The sequence below is a fragment of the Gymnoscopelus microlampas genome (assembly GCF_963454915.1).
Source record: "Gymnoscopelus microlampas genome assembly, chromosome: 4".
In the NCBI taxonomy this organism is placed as follows: domain Eukaryota; kingdom Metazoa; phylum Chordata; class Actinopteri; order Myctophiformes; family Myctophidae; genus Gymnoscopelus; species Gymnoscopelus microlampas.
The window spans coordinates 15,072,702-15,087,770 of record NC_139941.1 but is presented as its reverse complement, the minus strand read 5'-3'; the positions used below and the strand labels follow the sequence as shown (position 1 = coordinate 15,087,770).

General features: G+C 41.8%; 1 protein-coding gene across 5 annotated transcripts in view; it reads right to left on the bottom strand.

The window, feature by feature from the left end:
* Nucleotides 1–253: 253 nt before the first annotated feature.
* Nucleotides 254–15,069, bottom strand: part of LOC311043437 (uncharacterized protein) — a 30,521-nt gene continuing 15,705 nt past the window's right edge. The window contains exons 4-11 of one of the 5 annotated variants that reach the window (XM_084054678.1): nucleotides 8,315–8,761; nucleotides 6,866–7,318; nucleotides 4,008–4,454; nucleotides 1,890–2,336; nucleotides 1,372–1,551; nucleotides 874–957; nucleotides 661–721; nucleotides 254–331 (exon numbers count right to left, since the gene is read on the bottom strand). In XM_084054678.1, coding sequence (XP_083910804.1) covers nucleotides 320–331; nucleotides 661–721; nucleotides 874–957; nucleotides 1,372–1,551; nucleotides 1,890–2,336; nucleotides 4,008–4,454; nucleotides 6,866–7,318; nucleotides 8,315–8,761 — 2,131 coding nt within the window. In that variant the 3' untranslated portion in view covers nucleotides 254–319. Of the gene's footprint in view, nucleotides 332–487; nucleotides 722–873; nucleotides 958–1,371; nucleotides 1,552–1,889; nucleotides 2,337–4,007; nucleotides 4,455–6,865; nucleotides 7,319–8,314; nucleotides 8,762–15,069 lie in introns of those variants that run through there. The other 4 variants (XM_084054676.1, XM_084054677.1, XM_084054679.1 and 1 more) reach the window with 4 other exon arrangements.

The window sequence follows — 15,069 nt, the reverse complement described above, 5'->3', positions numbered from 1 at the left end:
GTCAAAAATCTGACAAAATCTCATTTTGTCAGGTCAAGTTCCAATATGTTATTAGTGAAATCGAGTAAAAGGACTGCCCCCCAGCCACCCCTCACACTCACACACACACACACACACACACACACACACACACACACACACACACACACACACACACACACACACACACACACACACTAAAGCTCTGTTTCCTAAACAATTAGCAAAATATTATGTTGAATATGCTGTTTAAGTATTATCATTATGAACCTACTGTATGTTCTCACTGTTCGACACATGTATGCTATTGCTAGTTTGATCCTCCTAATAATCTTTCATCTTATAATAATGACTGAAATCAGTCATGGCAATTGAGAACTTGAATCCATGTAAACTAGATTGATTGCATGTTGTTAAAATACTAAATTAGCTGGGACATAGATGTCAAATTCATGTACTTAACATAATTGTAAGCATTATTGTCCCTACTGGTATTCTGTCATTCTTTGACAGATATTATCGTGAAATTGGTATTAGATTGCATTTACAGTATGTGGTATTTAAAGATATAAAAAATGATTGAATTTATTTAAGTGAACATGTGGTGCTTGGACCTCATTGTACTTGCTTGCAATAAATGTATTATTAAGCAAGTGCAATGAGGCAAAGTACAATGAGTACCATTTCAAAGCGCTTATCTCTCAGGAAGGGGGTTGTGTCCTTGAAGCAGTTGTTGAAGAGTCTGGAAAGACATCAAAGGATGAAGCATTTTAATTCAACAGGTATGTTGCGTGTAGTAAACCATGTTGATGACTGAGTTCTCTACACACCTGAGAAACAATAAGTTATTCTATTAATAATGCACACATTCAAACACAACTCCATTCTACTCACCGTACAGTCTGGATGGAGGTATTGATGGAGAGCAGCTGGACTAATCTGTCTGTTTGAGCATCAGTGAGATTATTGTGACTCAGACTACAATAACAAAAGAAAGAGAAAGGACAAAGGAATAGAATAGTACCTCATGGTCTCTCTCTCTCTCTCACACACACACACACACACACACACACACACACACACACACACACACACACACACACACACACACACACACACACACACACACACACACACACACACACACACACACACACACACACACACACACACACACACACACAGAATAGAACTCCATTCTATAGAGCGTGCCAAAAATCCTAAAGGGGGCGTCAACAAGTGTCTTTTGGTAGCAGTGGACATCTTTGAGGGGTATAACCCAGGTTGACTTAACATTGCCCAAAACAAACATGTCTGCGCTACTATGCCCCCCCCCTGTGGTGACGACGCGTTGGCACGCTCTATAGGACTACTCACTCCAGGACTACTCACTCCAGGACTTGTGCTTTGTGCAGGTGGGGGATCAGAGTTTCTAGTAGCTGGTCAGTGAGCTGACAGTGACTGAGGTCCAGTTCTGTCAGTCCCTCAGAGTGTTCCAGAACCAGGGCCAAACCTCTACAGGCCTCTCCTCCCAGGGCCCCAGCCAGGGAACCTGCTCGTATCACTGCAAATCTGTTTTGAGATATGCAGGGGAAGGAAAGACAGACACACACACACACACACACACACACACACACACACACACACACACACACACACACACACACACACACACACACACACACACACACACACACACACACACACACACACACACACAGTGCATTTAGAGTATACAATTACATTATGTCCCTTGTAAATTCAGTGCAAGTGACAAAATAATCAGTTTTTAATATTAAAAAAAAAAAGATCATAATTAATTTAAGTGGATTATCAAACCTCATTATGTTTAGAAAAGGTAGATGGCTTTCATATGTAGACAAATATGAAATGAAAGGAAACACATTAACCTCAGTTGTGAGATGTAGGGTAGACACTGAAGGAAGATCCTCACTTCACTCTCTCCATCTGACCAGTCTGTCAGCTCTACTGGTTTCTTCTCTGGTTGGAGTTTCAGCACCTCTAGGAGGAGGGAGACCTTTCTCTCTGAGAGGTCTATGGACCAGACTGTAGGAACTGACTGGTAAACTGATTGTAATGCTGGAAGAACACTTCTGCCTGTTTGAGTCTCATAGTTCTTCACATAGGAGCATAAGTCCAGTAGTACATCACATTGATACTTCCTGTGTCTCCAATCATCTTGCCAGTCAATAAAGGGGAATGTTTTGTAATTACACAGAGAAGACAACAATTCCAGAATCTTCTCTCCTGTTTCTTCTTTCTGTTCTGCTGCCTCACAGATGAGCTTCCCCAGGATCTTGGTTGATGCTGACATTACTGAGCTTCCTTCAGCAACACTGCAAACGTTTAAATGAAAACCAACATAAAATATTGATCTCTGTATCATAAACATAATAAATAAATAATAAAATGAAAATGAAACCGTCAACACGGTATATCCATCAATTTCAGGTTAAAGAGTCAGTGGAAAATGAAAGAAATTTTAATATATAGATATACGAAACTTCTAAACCTCTCATAAAGAATAACCAAGCTATGAAGACAGATAGTGTATCATTTGATGCTGGAATAAAATCACAAAAGTTAGAAATAATAAATCCCTTTTAACCACTTAAGCCCTATTTCATACTTTGTCATTTACTCGAGTACTCAAATACTTTTTTATGGGAGAAGTTGTACTTTTACTTGAGTAAAGATTTCCACTACTCTACCCTCCCCTGGTATAGCATACTTATAGGGCATAGCAGTGGCGGCCATTTTGTGGTGCCACAGATTTAAAACCCATTCATTCTTCCCATAGAGATTGCCGGAAATATTTATATACATTGTTTTAAGCCTGGAACCAAGCCATTCAGGTTCCATGTGAATCATGACCATAACACATTTGATTCTGTGTCAAAAAATATTTTAAAACCACAGAAAGGATATTTATTAAATAGTAAATAATAGTATATAATGTAATTAAATATTCAAATATGTTTCTATCTGTGGCACCACAAAGTGGCAGTCAATGCTATGCCTTATAGCATATCATTTCTTGTGTTGTCTCTGGATATGCTGCTCAGCTCTTTACATTAAACGAGCAGACTTTGGACCGTCACCATGACTACACAGTCAAATCCCCAGTGTTATTACATCCATTTGTAACTCTGAGAGTGTACAAATGTAACTAATTCCATTTGGTTACATTTCTCTCAAAGCTAAATGAACACTCAAGATTTTACTGTGTACATATCCCATAGCCCATGGCAAAAACGCTAATAAACAGCTTAAATTTGGGACGAGTTTGATAATCAGATTTGTAGATCCTTGCATATACCAATAATCAATACCCATTTGCCATTTCAGATTGGTCAACCCTAGGCCTGTCACAATTATTACATAATCGCCTAGTCGCAATTATTTCAGACAATCACAATGATTTTTGCGTAATCGTCATAATCGTTAAATGTTAAAACATTTAAAAAGAATAATGGAAATAGCAGATCTACAAGCTGTGAGCTTTTAATGGGCTATTAATGTATTTTTTTAAGTAGAAAGTTATTAAATATTTCAGCAATTTATTTGTATATTAAGGTTATTTGCCATGTCTGCCCTGTCCAACCTCAAAGCCTAAAAGCCAAACATAAATTATATATTTTTTCATATGTTCCAATGTTCAACGACAGAAACACAATTAAATCGTTAATCACAATTATTTGTGTGACAATTAATCGTCACGTAAAATATCATAATCGTGACAGCCCTAGTCAACCCACTGAGGAGAACAAATGGACTGAGGGGTGGACTCAGACCATACTGACAGTTTTCTACATTTCATAGCTAGATTTATAATAGGATAATGAACTTCGAAATTATAGTTGTCTGTTGTAAATTCAGTGCACAAAAAGTGACAAATAATCATTTCATAATTCATTTAATTTGATAATCACACCTCATTATCTTCATATTAAACCTGAATGCCTTTTATATATAGACAAATATGAAATGAAAGGAAACACATTAACCTGAGCTGTGAGATGTAGGGTAGACACTGAAGGAAGATCCTCACTTCACTTTCTTCATCTGACCAGCCTCTCAGCTGTACTGGTTTCTTCTCTGGTTGAAGTTTCAGCAACTCTAGGAGGAGGGAGACCTTTCTCTCTGAGAGGTCTATGGACCAGATCGTAGGAGCTGACTGGTAAACTGGTTGTAATGCTGGAAGAACACTTCTGCCTGTTTGAGTCTCATAGTTCTTCACATAGGTGTATATGCCCAGTAGTTCATCACATTGATACATCCTGTGTTGCCAATCATCATTCCAGTCAATGAAGGGGAATGTTTTGTAATTACACACAGAATACAACAATTCCAGAATCTTCTCTCCTGTTTCTTCTTCCTGTTCTGCTGCTTCACAGATTAGCGTCCCCAGGAACTTGGTTAATTCTGACCGTCCTGACCATCGATCATAAACACTGTAACAGTTTAAATGAAAACCAACATTAACTATTGATCTCTGTATAATAAACACATTAAAATCAAGTAAAATAAAAAGGTCACAATTGTATATATTAGATTTCAGGTTAAAGAGTCAATGGAAAATGAAAGAAAACTTTGTATGTGAAAAGTATATGATATACTAAACTTCTAAACCTATCATAAAAAATAGCCAAGCATTGAAGACACAGTGGCCCTCATTTATCAAATTGGTGTAGACCAAATAATGGGCGTACTTCGAGATCACCGCAATTTTCGGCATTTATCAATCTATCGTGACTTTGACTTCAGCGTACGGCCCGCTCAGATCTCACGACAGGTTTGAGGGTGTGTAGACTTTGGCTGCACTTGTTTGTTCCATCGTAGACCTTTGGAGCAGCATTGTCTGACCATCTGAGAGGCATCTGGACACATGTATCGACTCCAAAATGTATATCTAACACACTAATAAATAATCCCTGTGAAAATATAATATTTTATAAAGGCATACATCATGGACATACCCGCCTATTTTATTTGCTTGACAATGACAAGCAATTCAAATCTAACAATTTGCAGTGTTACAAGTTAGGTGCTTAATCATTCACTCATATAAACAAACTGCTTTAACAGTCATTCAGCTCACAACGCGACACGTTGTGAGCTTGTAGATCTGCTATTTAAAAAATATTCGAGAGCTTATGCGAGAGCATTCTCGGGGGTCGGCTCTCACGGGGAATACATGACTGCTTTATTTTAACTGTAACTCGAACGCGCACTGCTCGGTATGGGTTAAATAAATTAATATACAAAGGTATTCCATTCATGGCGATGTGTACCAAGATTGTACCGTTACGGAATACATGAATGACACAGTTAGGCTTGCAAGTAGGCTTGTAAGTAGGTGGTAGGTGTGTGTGTGTGTGTGTGCGTGCGTGCGTGCGTGCGTGCGTGCGTGCGTGCGTGCGTGCGACTTGGCAGGCAGTGAGGCGGGTGGGGGAAACTCTTTCTTATTGGCTTTCCATGCGTTGTTTGGTCATATTATGGTTCTTCATGACGTAAAATCGGGGCGTTTTGAGAACATTTAAGGGCGTGTTGAGAACAAAGAGAGAGAGGGCGTGTTATTCAAATGACACTCGGTTTCAGCTGTCACATTTATCAAAGGACAGACCGAACGTACGCTAGGATAGGCTGTATAGGATCGCTTGATAAATGTCACTTGGACTTTAGCGTAAGTATAGATAAATATAGGCAAAAATAAGCTGGTTTGTACATTCCATTGATAAATGAGGGCCATAGTGTATCATTTGATGCTGGGATCAAATCACTAAAGTTACAAATATTCAATCCCTTTTAACCACTTAAGCCCTATTTCATATTTGTCATTCGACGGTGTCAAGTGATGAAGATAGCTGATCTACAAGCTCACAACGCAGATGTTTTATGAGCTTTTAGATCTGCTATTTTTGGAAATGTTTGCCAATAATGATATGCCTAAAATAGGGACACCAGGTTTAATGTGGTTAAATACATAACAGTTCATAAATCATACATCATTATCTTTAAACAAAAATCTTCAATGAAAGGAAACACATTAACCTAAATTGTGAGATGTAGGGTAGACATTGAAGGAGGATTGTCACTTCACTCTCTTCATATGACTAGTCTGTCATCTCTACTGGTTTCATTTTTACTTTTACTCAAGTACTGTTTCATGGGAGAAGTTGTACTTTTACTTGAGTACAGATTTCCAGTACTCTACCCTCCCCTGGTATAGCCTAACTCTATGGGTATAGCATACTAAGCATATACAATCTCTTGTTGTCTCTGGATATGCTGCACAGCTCTTTACATTAAAACATGCAGACTTTGGACCGTCACCACCACAACTACAATGTAAAATCCTCAAATCCTCTTATTATATCCATTTGTAACTCTGAGAGTACAATTGTAACTTATTGGAACATTACAGGTCCATTTGGTTGCATTTCTCTCAAAGTTAAATGAACACTAAAGATTTTACTGTGTACAGATCCCATAGCCCATGGCAAAAATGCTAATAAATAGCTTAAATTTGTGACAGTTTGAAAATCTCATTTGTAGATCCTTGCATATACCAATGATCCATACCCATGTGCCGTTTCAGATCGATTGGTCAACCCACTGAGGAGAACAAATGGACTGAGGGACGGACTGAGGACATACTGACAGTTTTCTACATTTTATAGCTAGATTTATAATAGGATAATATAATTAAAAATTACATTTGTCGGTTGTAAATTCAGTGCACAAAACGTGACAAATAATCAGTTCATAACTAATTCCATTTAATAATCATAACTCGTTATATTTATATTAAAATCTGGATGGCTTTTATTTATATAGACAAATATTAAATGAAAGGAAACACATTAACCTGAGCTGTGAGATGTAGGGTAGACACTGAAGGAAGATCCTCACTTCACTCTCATCTGACCAGCCTCTCAGCTGTACTGGTTTCTTCTCTGATTGGAGTTTCAGCACCTCTAGGAGGAGGGAGACCTTTCCCTCTGAGAGGTTTATGGACCAGACTGTAGGAAGTGACTGATAAACGTGTTGTAATGCTGGAAGAACACTTCTGCCTGTTTGAGTATCATAGTTCTTCACATAGGAGTATAGATACAGCAGTACATCACATTGATACATCCTGTCTTCCCTATTATCATCATTATCAAAGTCAATGAGGGGGAATGTTTTGTAATTACACACAGAAGCCAACAACTCCAGAATCTTATCTCCTGTTTTTTCTTCCTGTTTTGCTGCTTCACAGATGAGCTTGCCCAGGAACTTGGTTGATGCTGACCTTCCTGACCTTCTATGGACACTGCAAAAGATTAAATGGAAACCAACATTAAATATTGATCTCTGTATCATAAACATAATACAATAAAAAAATCACACCCAGTGTGAAGTGGGCGGTGTGTGGTCATCACAACATGACTGACTTTAAAAAAAGGATAAGTGACTTTTTTTAAAGTCCATACTGCTATTCATAGGGCTTCACATGTGTCATGTGTTTCGCTAGCCAATCACAGTCCTGAATTTGCAAAGTCAGCCAATCACATTACAGTTAGTGGTGATGACACTAGCTGTAATGTGATTGGCTGACTTTGCAAAAGTATCGATTTGCATTAACAATGGAAGGGTTAGGGGGTATACAAATCTTTTGGTCGGTGTCCAAAACTCACTTATAGGGGGCGGCTACACCGCCCCAAAAACGGTCAACACTGTATTTATCAGGTTTCAGGTTAAAGAGTCAGTTTTAGAAGTTTAGTATATCATACAATTTAAAGTTGTCTTTAATTTTCCACAATCATAATAGTTATTATATCCATTTGTAACTCTGAGTGTACAAATGTAACCAAATGGACCCTTAAAGGTCCATTTGGTTACATTTTTATCAAAGTTAAATGAACACTCAAGATTTTACTGTGTACAAATCCCATAGCCCATGGCAAAAATCAAAAATGCTAATAAACAGCTTAAATTTGGGAAAGTTTGAAAACCAGCTTTGTAGATCCTTGCATTTACCAATGATCAATACCCATGTGCAATTTCAGATTGATTGGTCAACACACTGAGGAGAAAACATGGACTGAGAAGTGAGAACATACAGAGCTTTCTCCATTTTACAGCTAGATTTATAGTACGATAATACAATTACACATATATTTGTTGTAAAATCAGTGCACAAAAAGTGACAAATAATCAGTTAATAATGAATTCAATAGGATAATCATACCTCATTATATTTATATTAAAGCTGGGTGGCTTTTATATATACTGTAGACAAATATTAAATGTAAGGAAACACATTAACCTGAGTTGTGAGATGTAGGGTAGACACTGAAGGAAGATCCTCACTTCACTCTCTTCATCTGACCAGTCTGTCAAATCTACTGGTTTCTTCTCTGGTTGGAGTTTCATCACCTCTAGGAGGAGGGAGACCTTTCTCTCTGAGAGGTCTATGGACCAGACTGTAGGAGCTGACTGGTAAACTGGTTGTATTGCTGGAAGAACACTTCTGCCTGTTTGAGTCTCATAGTTCTTCACATAGGAGTATAAGTCCAGTAGTACATCACATTGATACTTCCTGTGTTTCCACTCATCTTGCCAGTCAATAAAGGGGAATGTTTTGTAATTACACACAGAGGACAACACTTTCAGAATCTTCTCTCCTGTTTCTTCTTCCTGTTCTACTGCTTCACAGATGAGATTCCCCAGGAACTTGGTTGATGCTGACATTCCTGACCATCCATCAGCAAAACTGTAACAGTTTAAATAAAACCAACATTAAATATTGATCACTGTATCATAAACAGAATAAATTAAAATGAAAAGGTCAACATCTATCAGTATCTATCAGATTGCAGGTTAAATAGTCAGTGGAAAATCAGAATCAGAATCAGGTTTATTGTCACAGGTTTACAAGGTAAAAAAGTGGGTGAAATTCGTTTTGAAAGAAAACTAGAAAAAGTGCTCCTTGGAGCACAGGTCTCCGCCGGGTCAGGTAGGTTATTTTGGCCTCCTGGTGGCACTATTATAGGCCAATGTGAAAAGGGTGCCATTTCTTCCTAGGCCGTGCACGGCAATCGGACACTGCATTCGTGATTTGAGGCATTTTGTGCTAAAAATGTGTTTTGCTAAATTTGACCTGCTGGTGGCGCTACAACAGGCCAATGTTAAAAGGGTGGCATTTGTTCCTCAACATAGTGTGAAAGTGGGTGGAAAGTTTCACCGCAATCAGACACTACGTTCATGAAGTTAAAAATAATCAATCCCTTTGAACAACTTAAGCCCTATTTCATACATCGTCATTCGACGGTGTCGCATGAATCTTGATGAAAATAGCTGATCTACAAGCTCACAACGTATTACTTCATGATGCTTTTGTGAGCTTGAAGATCTGCTATTTTTGGACATTCTTGCCTATAATGACATGCCCAAAATAGGAACACCATATTCAAAGTGGTTAAATACATAAGAGTACATAAATCATACATGATCATTATCTTTAAAAAAAAATGTAGGGTAGACACTGAAGGAAGCAAAGAGCCTCACTTCACTCTCTTTATATTATGACTAGTCTATCTCTACTGGTTTCATTATAACTTTTACACAAATACTTTTTTTATGGGAGAAGTTGCACTTTTACTTGAGTACAGATTTTCAGTACTCTACCCTCCCCTGGTATAGCATACATATAGCAATATCTCTTGTTGTCTCAGGATATGCTTCACAGCTCTTTTCATTAAAACTTGCAGACTTTGGACAGTCACCGCGACTACACAGTAAAATCCTCAGTGTTATATTATATCCATGTGTAACTCTGAGAGTAACCTTATGGACTCTTACAGGTCCATTTGGTCTCTCCAAGGAACCATAACCTTATCGTGGTGGAGATATTTGTGTGCCCCAATGAACCTGGGAGCTGTGTTGTCTGGAGCCTAGTGCTCCTGGTAGGGTCTCCCATGGCAAAGTGGTCTCGGGTGAGGGGACAGACAAAGAATGGTTCACCAAACACTTCATGGACTATCGAAGACGAAGTGATGTGACCCGGCCCGGAGGAACCCCAGGGCCCTCCTCTGGAGCCAAGCTTTAACTGCAGTGAAGTGGGTGCCTTTTAAAGGGCCCACTGCAATTAGGTGCAGGTGGTGATAATTCTAATCAAAATCAGGTGTGCAGTGTGATTACTCAATCTATAGCTCCTCCCACCTGGGACTGAGCAGGAGGGGATTTTTTTCTATATGTAAGTAAGTAAGTAAGCTTCTCCTTGTGCTGTATACCTTGCCGTGGTGGGGAAGCTTGTGTGTCTCCGTGACCTGGGTAGCTATACCGACGGGGGCTTAGCCCCCAGCAGGTTCAACCATGTCGGGCAGGTATTCCAGGTAGAGTCCCGACAAAAATCAGCACCTGGCCCTCCAGGTTGGGGGTTGGGCGTGGGGCTAACGACCCCACCCCGTAAAAAACATCCTTGTTACGGAAACTTTAACGAAAAATACCGACACGGACCTAGCAGTAGACTGGAGCCAACCAATTGGCGGCATGACCTCTTCTGATGAAAGCCTACAACAGGAAGTCAGGAGAGCGAAAACCAGTCTGCTCGGGCCCAAAAATAAGATCCGCCTAGGCGCATGGAATGTCCGCACCATGTTCGAGACATCCAAAACTGCACAAGTCATCCGCGAAATGAGGAGATACAGACTGGACATTCTGGGGATTAGTGAATGCCGATGGACCGGCTCTGGACGCCAAGTGTCAAGCGATGGCTCAGTTATACTCCACTCTGGGCACGATGACCAACACGCGCGCGGCGTGGCCCTCATAATCACGAAGGAGAAGGCTAGCACCTTGTTAGAATGGGAACCCCTCAGTGACAGGCTTATTAGGGCCCGATTCAACTCCAAACACTGCAAGCTCACCATCATCCAGTGTTACGCACCAACTAACGAAGCGGAGGAGGACAATAAAGATGACTGGTATGAGGAGCTACAACAGGCAGTCTCTAAAGTCCCCCAGCACGATATGCTTCTGATCATGGGAGACCTAAATGCCAAGGTGGGAGCTGATAATTCGAATTGTGAGAGAGCTATGGGAAGGCACGGATGCGGTGTGATGAATGACAATGGTGAACGTCTTGTTGACTTTTGCATGAACAACAACTGTGTCATTGGCGGCACCATCTTTCCACATAGAACAATCCACAAGCTCACATGGAAATCACCTGATGGTTCCACCATCAACCAGATTGACCATATTATGATAAATGGAAAGTGGCGCAGGTCACTTCAAGATGTCAGAGTTTGTCGTGGAGCTGATGCCAACAGTGACCACTACCTTATAACAGCCACCATCAAGCTGAAACTAAGGAAAGTGGCAAAGCAGAGTCAGTATAGGAAACATCTAGATGTAGCCAAGCTGAAATGCCCCAAAACCAACAGGGAGTTTGTATTGGAGCTGAGGAAACGCTCTAGTGCTCTGGCTAACACAGAAGACCCAGATATTAACAGCGACTGGGAGACCATCAAAAAGCTCTACATAGAGACAGCCACCAAAGTCATAGGCTACAGAAGAAGGAAGAACAAGGAATGGCTAACCCCAGACACATGGAAGAAGATAGATGAACGGAAAGAACTGAAGACCAAGATGTTGTGCACCAAATCACCTAGGCTTCTAGAGCGGATTCAAGAAGCCTATAAGGAAAAGGACAGACAGGTGAAGAAGAGCGCCAAAAGCGACAAGAGGGCCTTCGTAGAGGACATGGCAAATCAAGCAGAGCAAGCTGCAGCAAAAGGCGAGATGAGTACAATTTACAACATCACAAAGAAGCTCAGTGGCAAGTACACCAGCCAGTCAGCCTCTGTCAAAGACAAGGACGGCAACATCCTCAGGACAGAGCAAGAACAGACCGCGAGATGGGCACAACATTTTCGCGAGGTACTCAACTGACTAGCGCCAGATGACCCTGCAAACCCTCCACCAGCAGAGGATGTCCTCAACATTGACACCAGTCCCCCAACTAATGAAGAGGTAAAGCTTGCCATCAAAGCCATGAAGTGTGGGAAAGCTGCCGGCATAGACTCAATACATTCAGAGATGCTGAAAGCCGACCTTAATACCTCAAGCAAGGTGCTCGCAGACCTCTTCAGAAACATCTGGGAGAAGGAAACGATACCTGAAGACTGGGACAAGGGCCTGATAGTCAAAATCCCCAAGAAAGGAAACCAGCAAAACTGCGACAATTGACGTGGGATCACACTGCTGTCGATACCATCAAAAGTTTTCTGCAGGATCCTAATTGGCAGAATTGATTCCGCTGTTGATCAGACCCTGAGAGACGAACAGGCAGGATTTAGGAGAGAGAGGGGATGCACAGACCAGATCTTTGCTTTGAAAAACATCATAGAGCAGTGTATAGAATGGAACGCCGCACTGTACATCAACTTCATCGACTTCCGGAAAGCATTTGACAGCCTGCACCGTGACACCCTGTGGAAGATCGCGAGATCATATGGAATTCCTCCCAAAATGGTCTCACTGATGGGGTTGTTCTATCGTCACTTCCAATGCAGTGTCCTTGTTAATGGTAAACCATCCGAATGGTTCCCAGTGGAGTCCGGTGTACGACAAGGGTGTATCATGTCCTCCATTCTCTTCCTGATGGCCATCGACTGGGTTATGAGGAAGACAACAGCTGATAGACCCAGAGGCATCCAGTGGACCCTGTTTTCCCAACTCGAAGACCTTGACTTTGCCGATGACCTTGCGGTGCTCTCCTCAAACCATACCCATCTGCAGGAGAAAACTGAAAGACTTAACAGGTTTGCCCTACAAACAGGCTTGAACATCAACACCTCTAAAACACAAGTTATGTGCTTTAATACCACTCCAGGTGTACCAGTCAATGTGAACGGGCACCCTCTGGACTATGTGGAAGAGTTCACCTACCTGGGAAGTCTAGTCAGCAAAGAAAACGCAACACAAAAGGACATCAGAGCAAGGCTAGGGAAGGCTCACAGTGTTTTTGTTAGGCTCCAATCCATCTGGAAGTCAAAACAGTACACGCTTAGAACTAAAATCCGACTCTACAGCAGCAATGTGAAGTCAGTACTGTTGTATGGATCCGAATGCTGGCGAGTCACAATAAAGGATATGAAGAAAATCGATGCCTTCCATAATCGATGCTTGAGGAAAATCTGCCGCATTTTCTGGCCCGAGAGAATATCCAACGAAGAGCTACACAGGGTGACCAAGTGCAACAGCATAGTGTTGGAAATCAAACGGCACCGATTTCGATGGCTGGGTCATGTGCTCAGAATGGCCCAGGATCGTATCCCTAAGGTCGCTTTAAGATGGACTCCTGCAGGGAAAAGGAAGAAAGGTCGCCCCAAAACAACCTGGCGACGAACCGTGACTGCCGAGCTGAAGGAGATGAACCTGACATGGGGCGAGGCACAACATGCAGCACAAGACAGGTCCCGATGGAGGCAGATCGTTAAAGCCTTATGTCCCACTAGGGACGAAGAGGATTAAGTAAGTAAGTAAGTAAGTAAGTAAGTCAGTAAATGTTATTTGTATAGCACATTTCACAGAGAGGACTCACAAAGTGCTTTACATAAACAGAAATAAAAACAGCAAAAAACAATCAAATGAAAAGAAACAGAACAAAATACAATGCATCTCAGAGAAAACAAAAACAAAAAGCAGACATATTTCAGCATCGGAGGAGAACCTCAGTGACATTACCCGAAAGCATGTTGAAACAAGAAAACACGTTTTTAGCTGATTCTTAAAAATAATCACAGAAGCTGCAGGAGGGCATTACAGAGTCTAGGCGCACCTTTGGTGATTAACCTGGTACGAGGAATGACCAATAGACCCTGGTCTGCTGACCTCAGGGACCTGCTGGGCACATATGGTTCCAGCAAGTCAGTTACAGGTGCCTGGCCATGCAGAGCCCTAAAAGTGAGCACCAGGACCTTGAACTGAACTCTGAAAATTACCGGAAGCCAGTGCAGAGATGCCAAAACTGCAGTAATGTGACACCTTCTGCTTGATCTAGTTAACAGTCTTGCAGCAGTGTTTTGAATGAATTGGAGGCGGTCTATGGATCTTATGGGTCTTATTGAGACAGGTGAGAATCGAATTGCAATAATCAAGGCGAGAGGAAACGAAGGCATGTATAATCATTCCTAGATCAGAATGTGTTTTGTGGATTTGGAGAAGGCATATGAACGGGTCCCCCGGGAGGTTCTGTGGAGGTGCTGTGAGAACATGGGGTGAGGTGGACCTTGTTGAGGGCCATCCAATCTCTACGCCCAAAGTGAGAGCTGTTTCTGTGTGCTCGGTAGTAAGTCGGATTCTTTTCCGGTGGGGGTTGGCCTCAGCCAGGGCAGTGCCTTGTCACCTATCCGGTTTGTGATATTCATGGACAGGATCTCGAGGCGAAATCGTGGCGGAGAGGGTATACGGTCTGGGGAGCTATGGGTTGCTTCACTGCTTTTTGCCGGTGATGTGGTCCTGATGGCACCATCGGTCCGAGACCTTTAGCTCTCACTGGTTTGGTTCACAGTCGAGTGTGCGGCGGCTGGGATGAGGATCAGCATTTCCAAATCTGAGGCCATGGTTCTCAGCAGGAAACCGATGGATTGTGCAGTCAGGGTAGGGAATGAGACTTTGCCCCAGGTGAAGGAGTTTAAGTATCTCAGGGTCTTGTTCACGAGGGAGGGGAGGACGGAGCAGGAGGCAAAGCTCTTAATCTACCGAGCAATCTTCCAAAGAAGTGTGGGTCATGACCAAAATAATAAGGTTGAGGATACAAGCGGACAAAATGAATTTTCTCAGACGGGTGGCTGGCATCTCCCTTAGAGATATGGTGAGAAGTTCAGTCACCCAAGAGAGACTCGGAGTAGAGCCTCTGCTCCTTCGCTTGGAAAGGAGCCAGCTTAGGTGGTTAGGGCATCTAGTACGGATGCCTCCCGAGCGTCTACCTATGGAGCTCCTTGCTCCATGTCCCACTGGGAAGAGACCCCGGGGCAGACCAAGAACCAGATGGAGGGATTACATCCCCACACT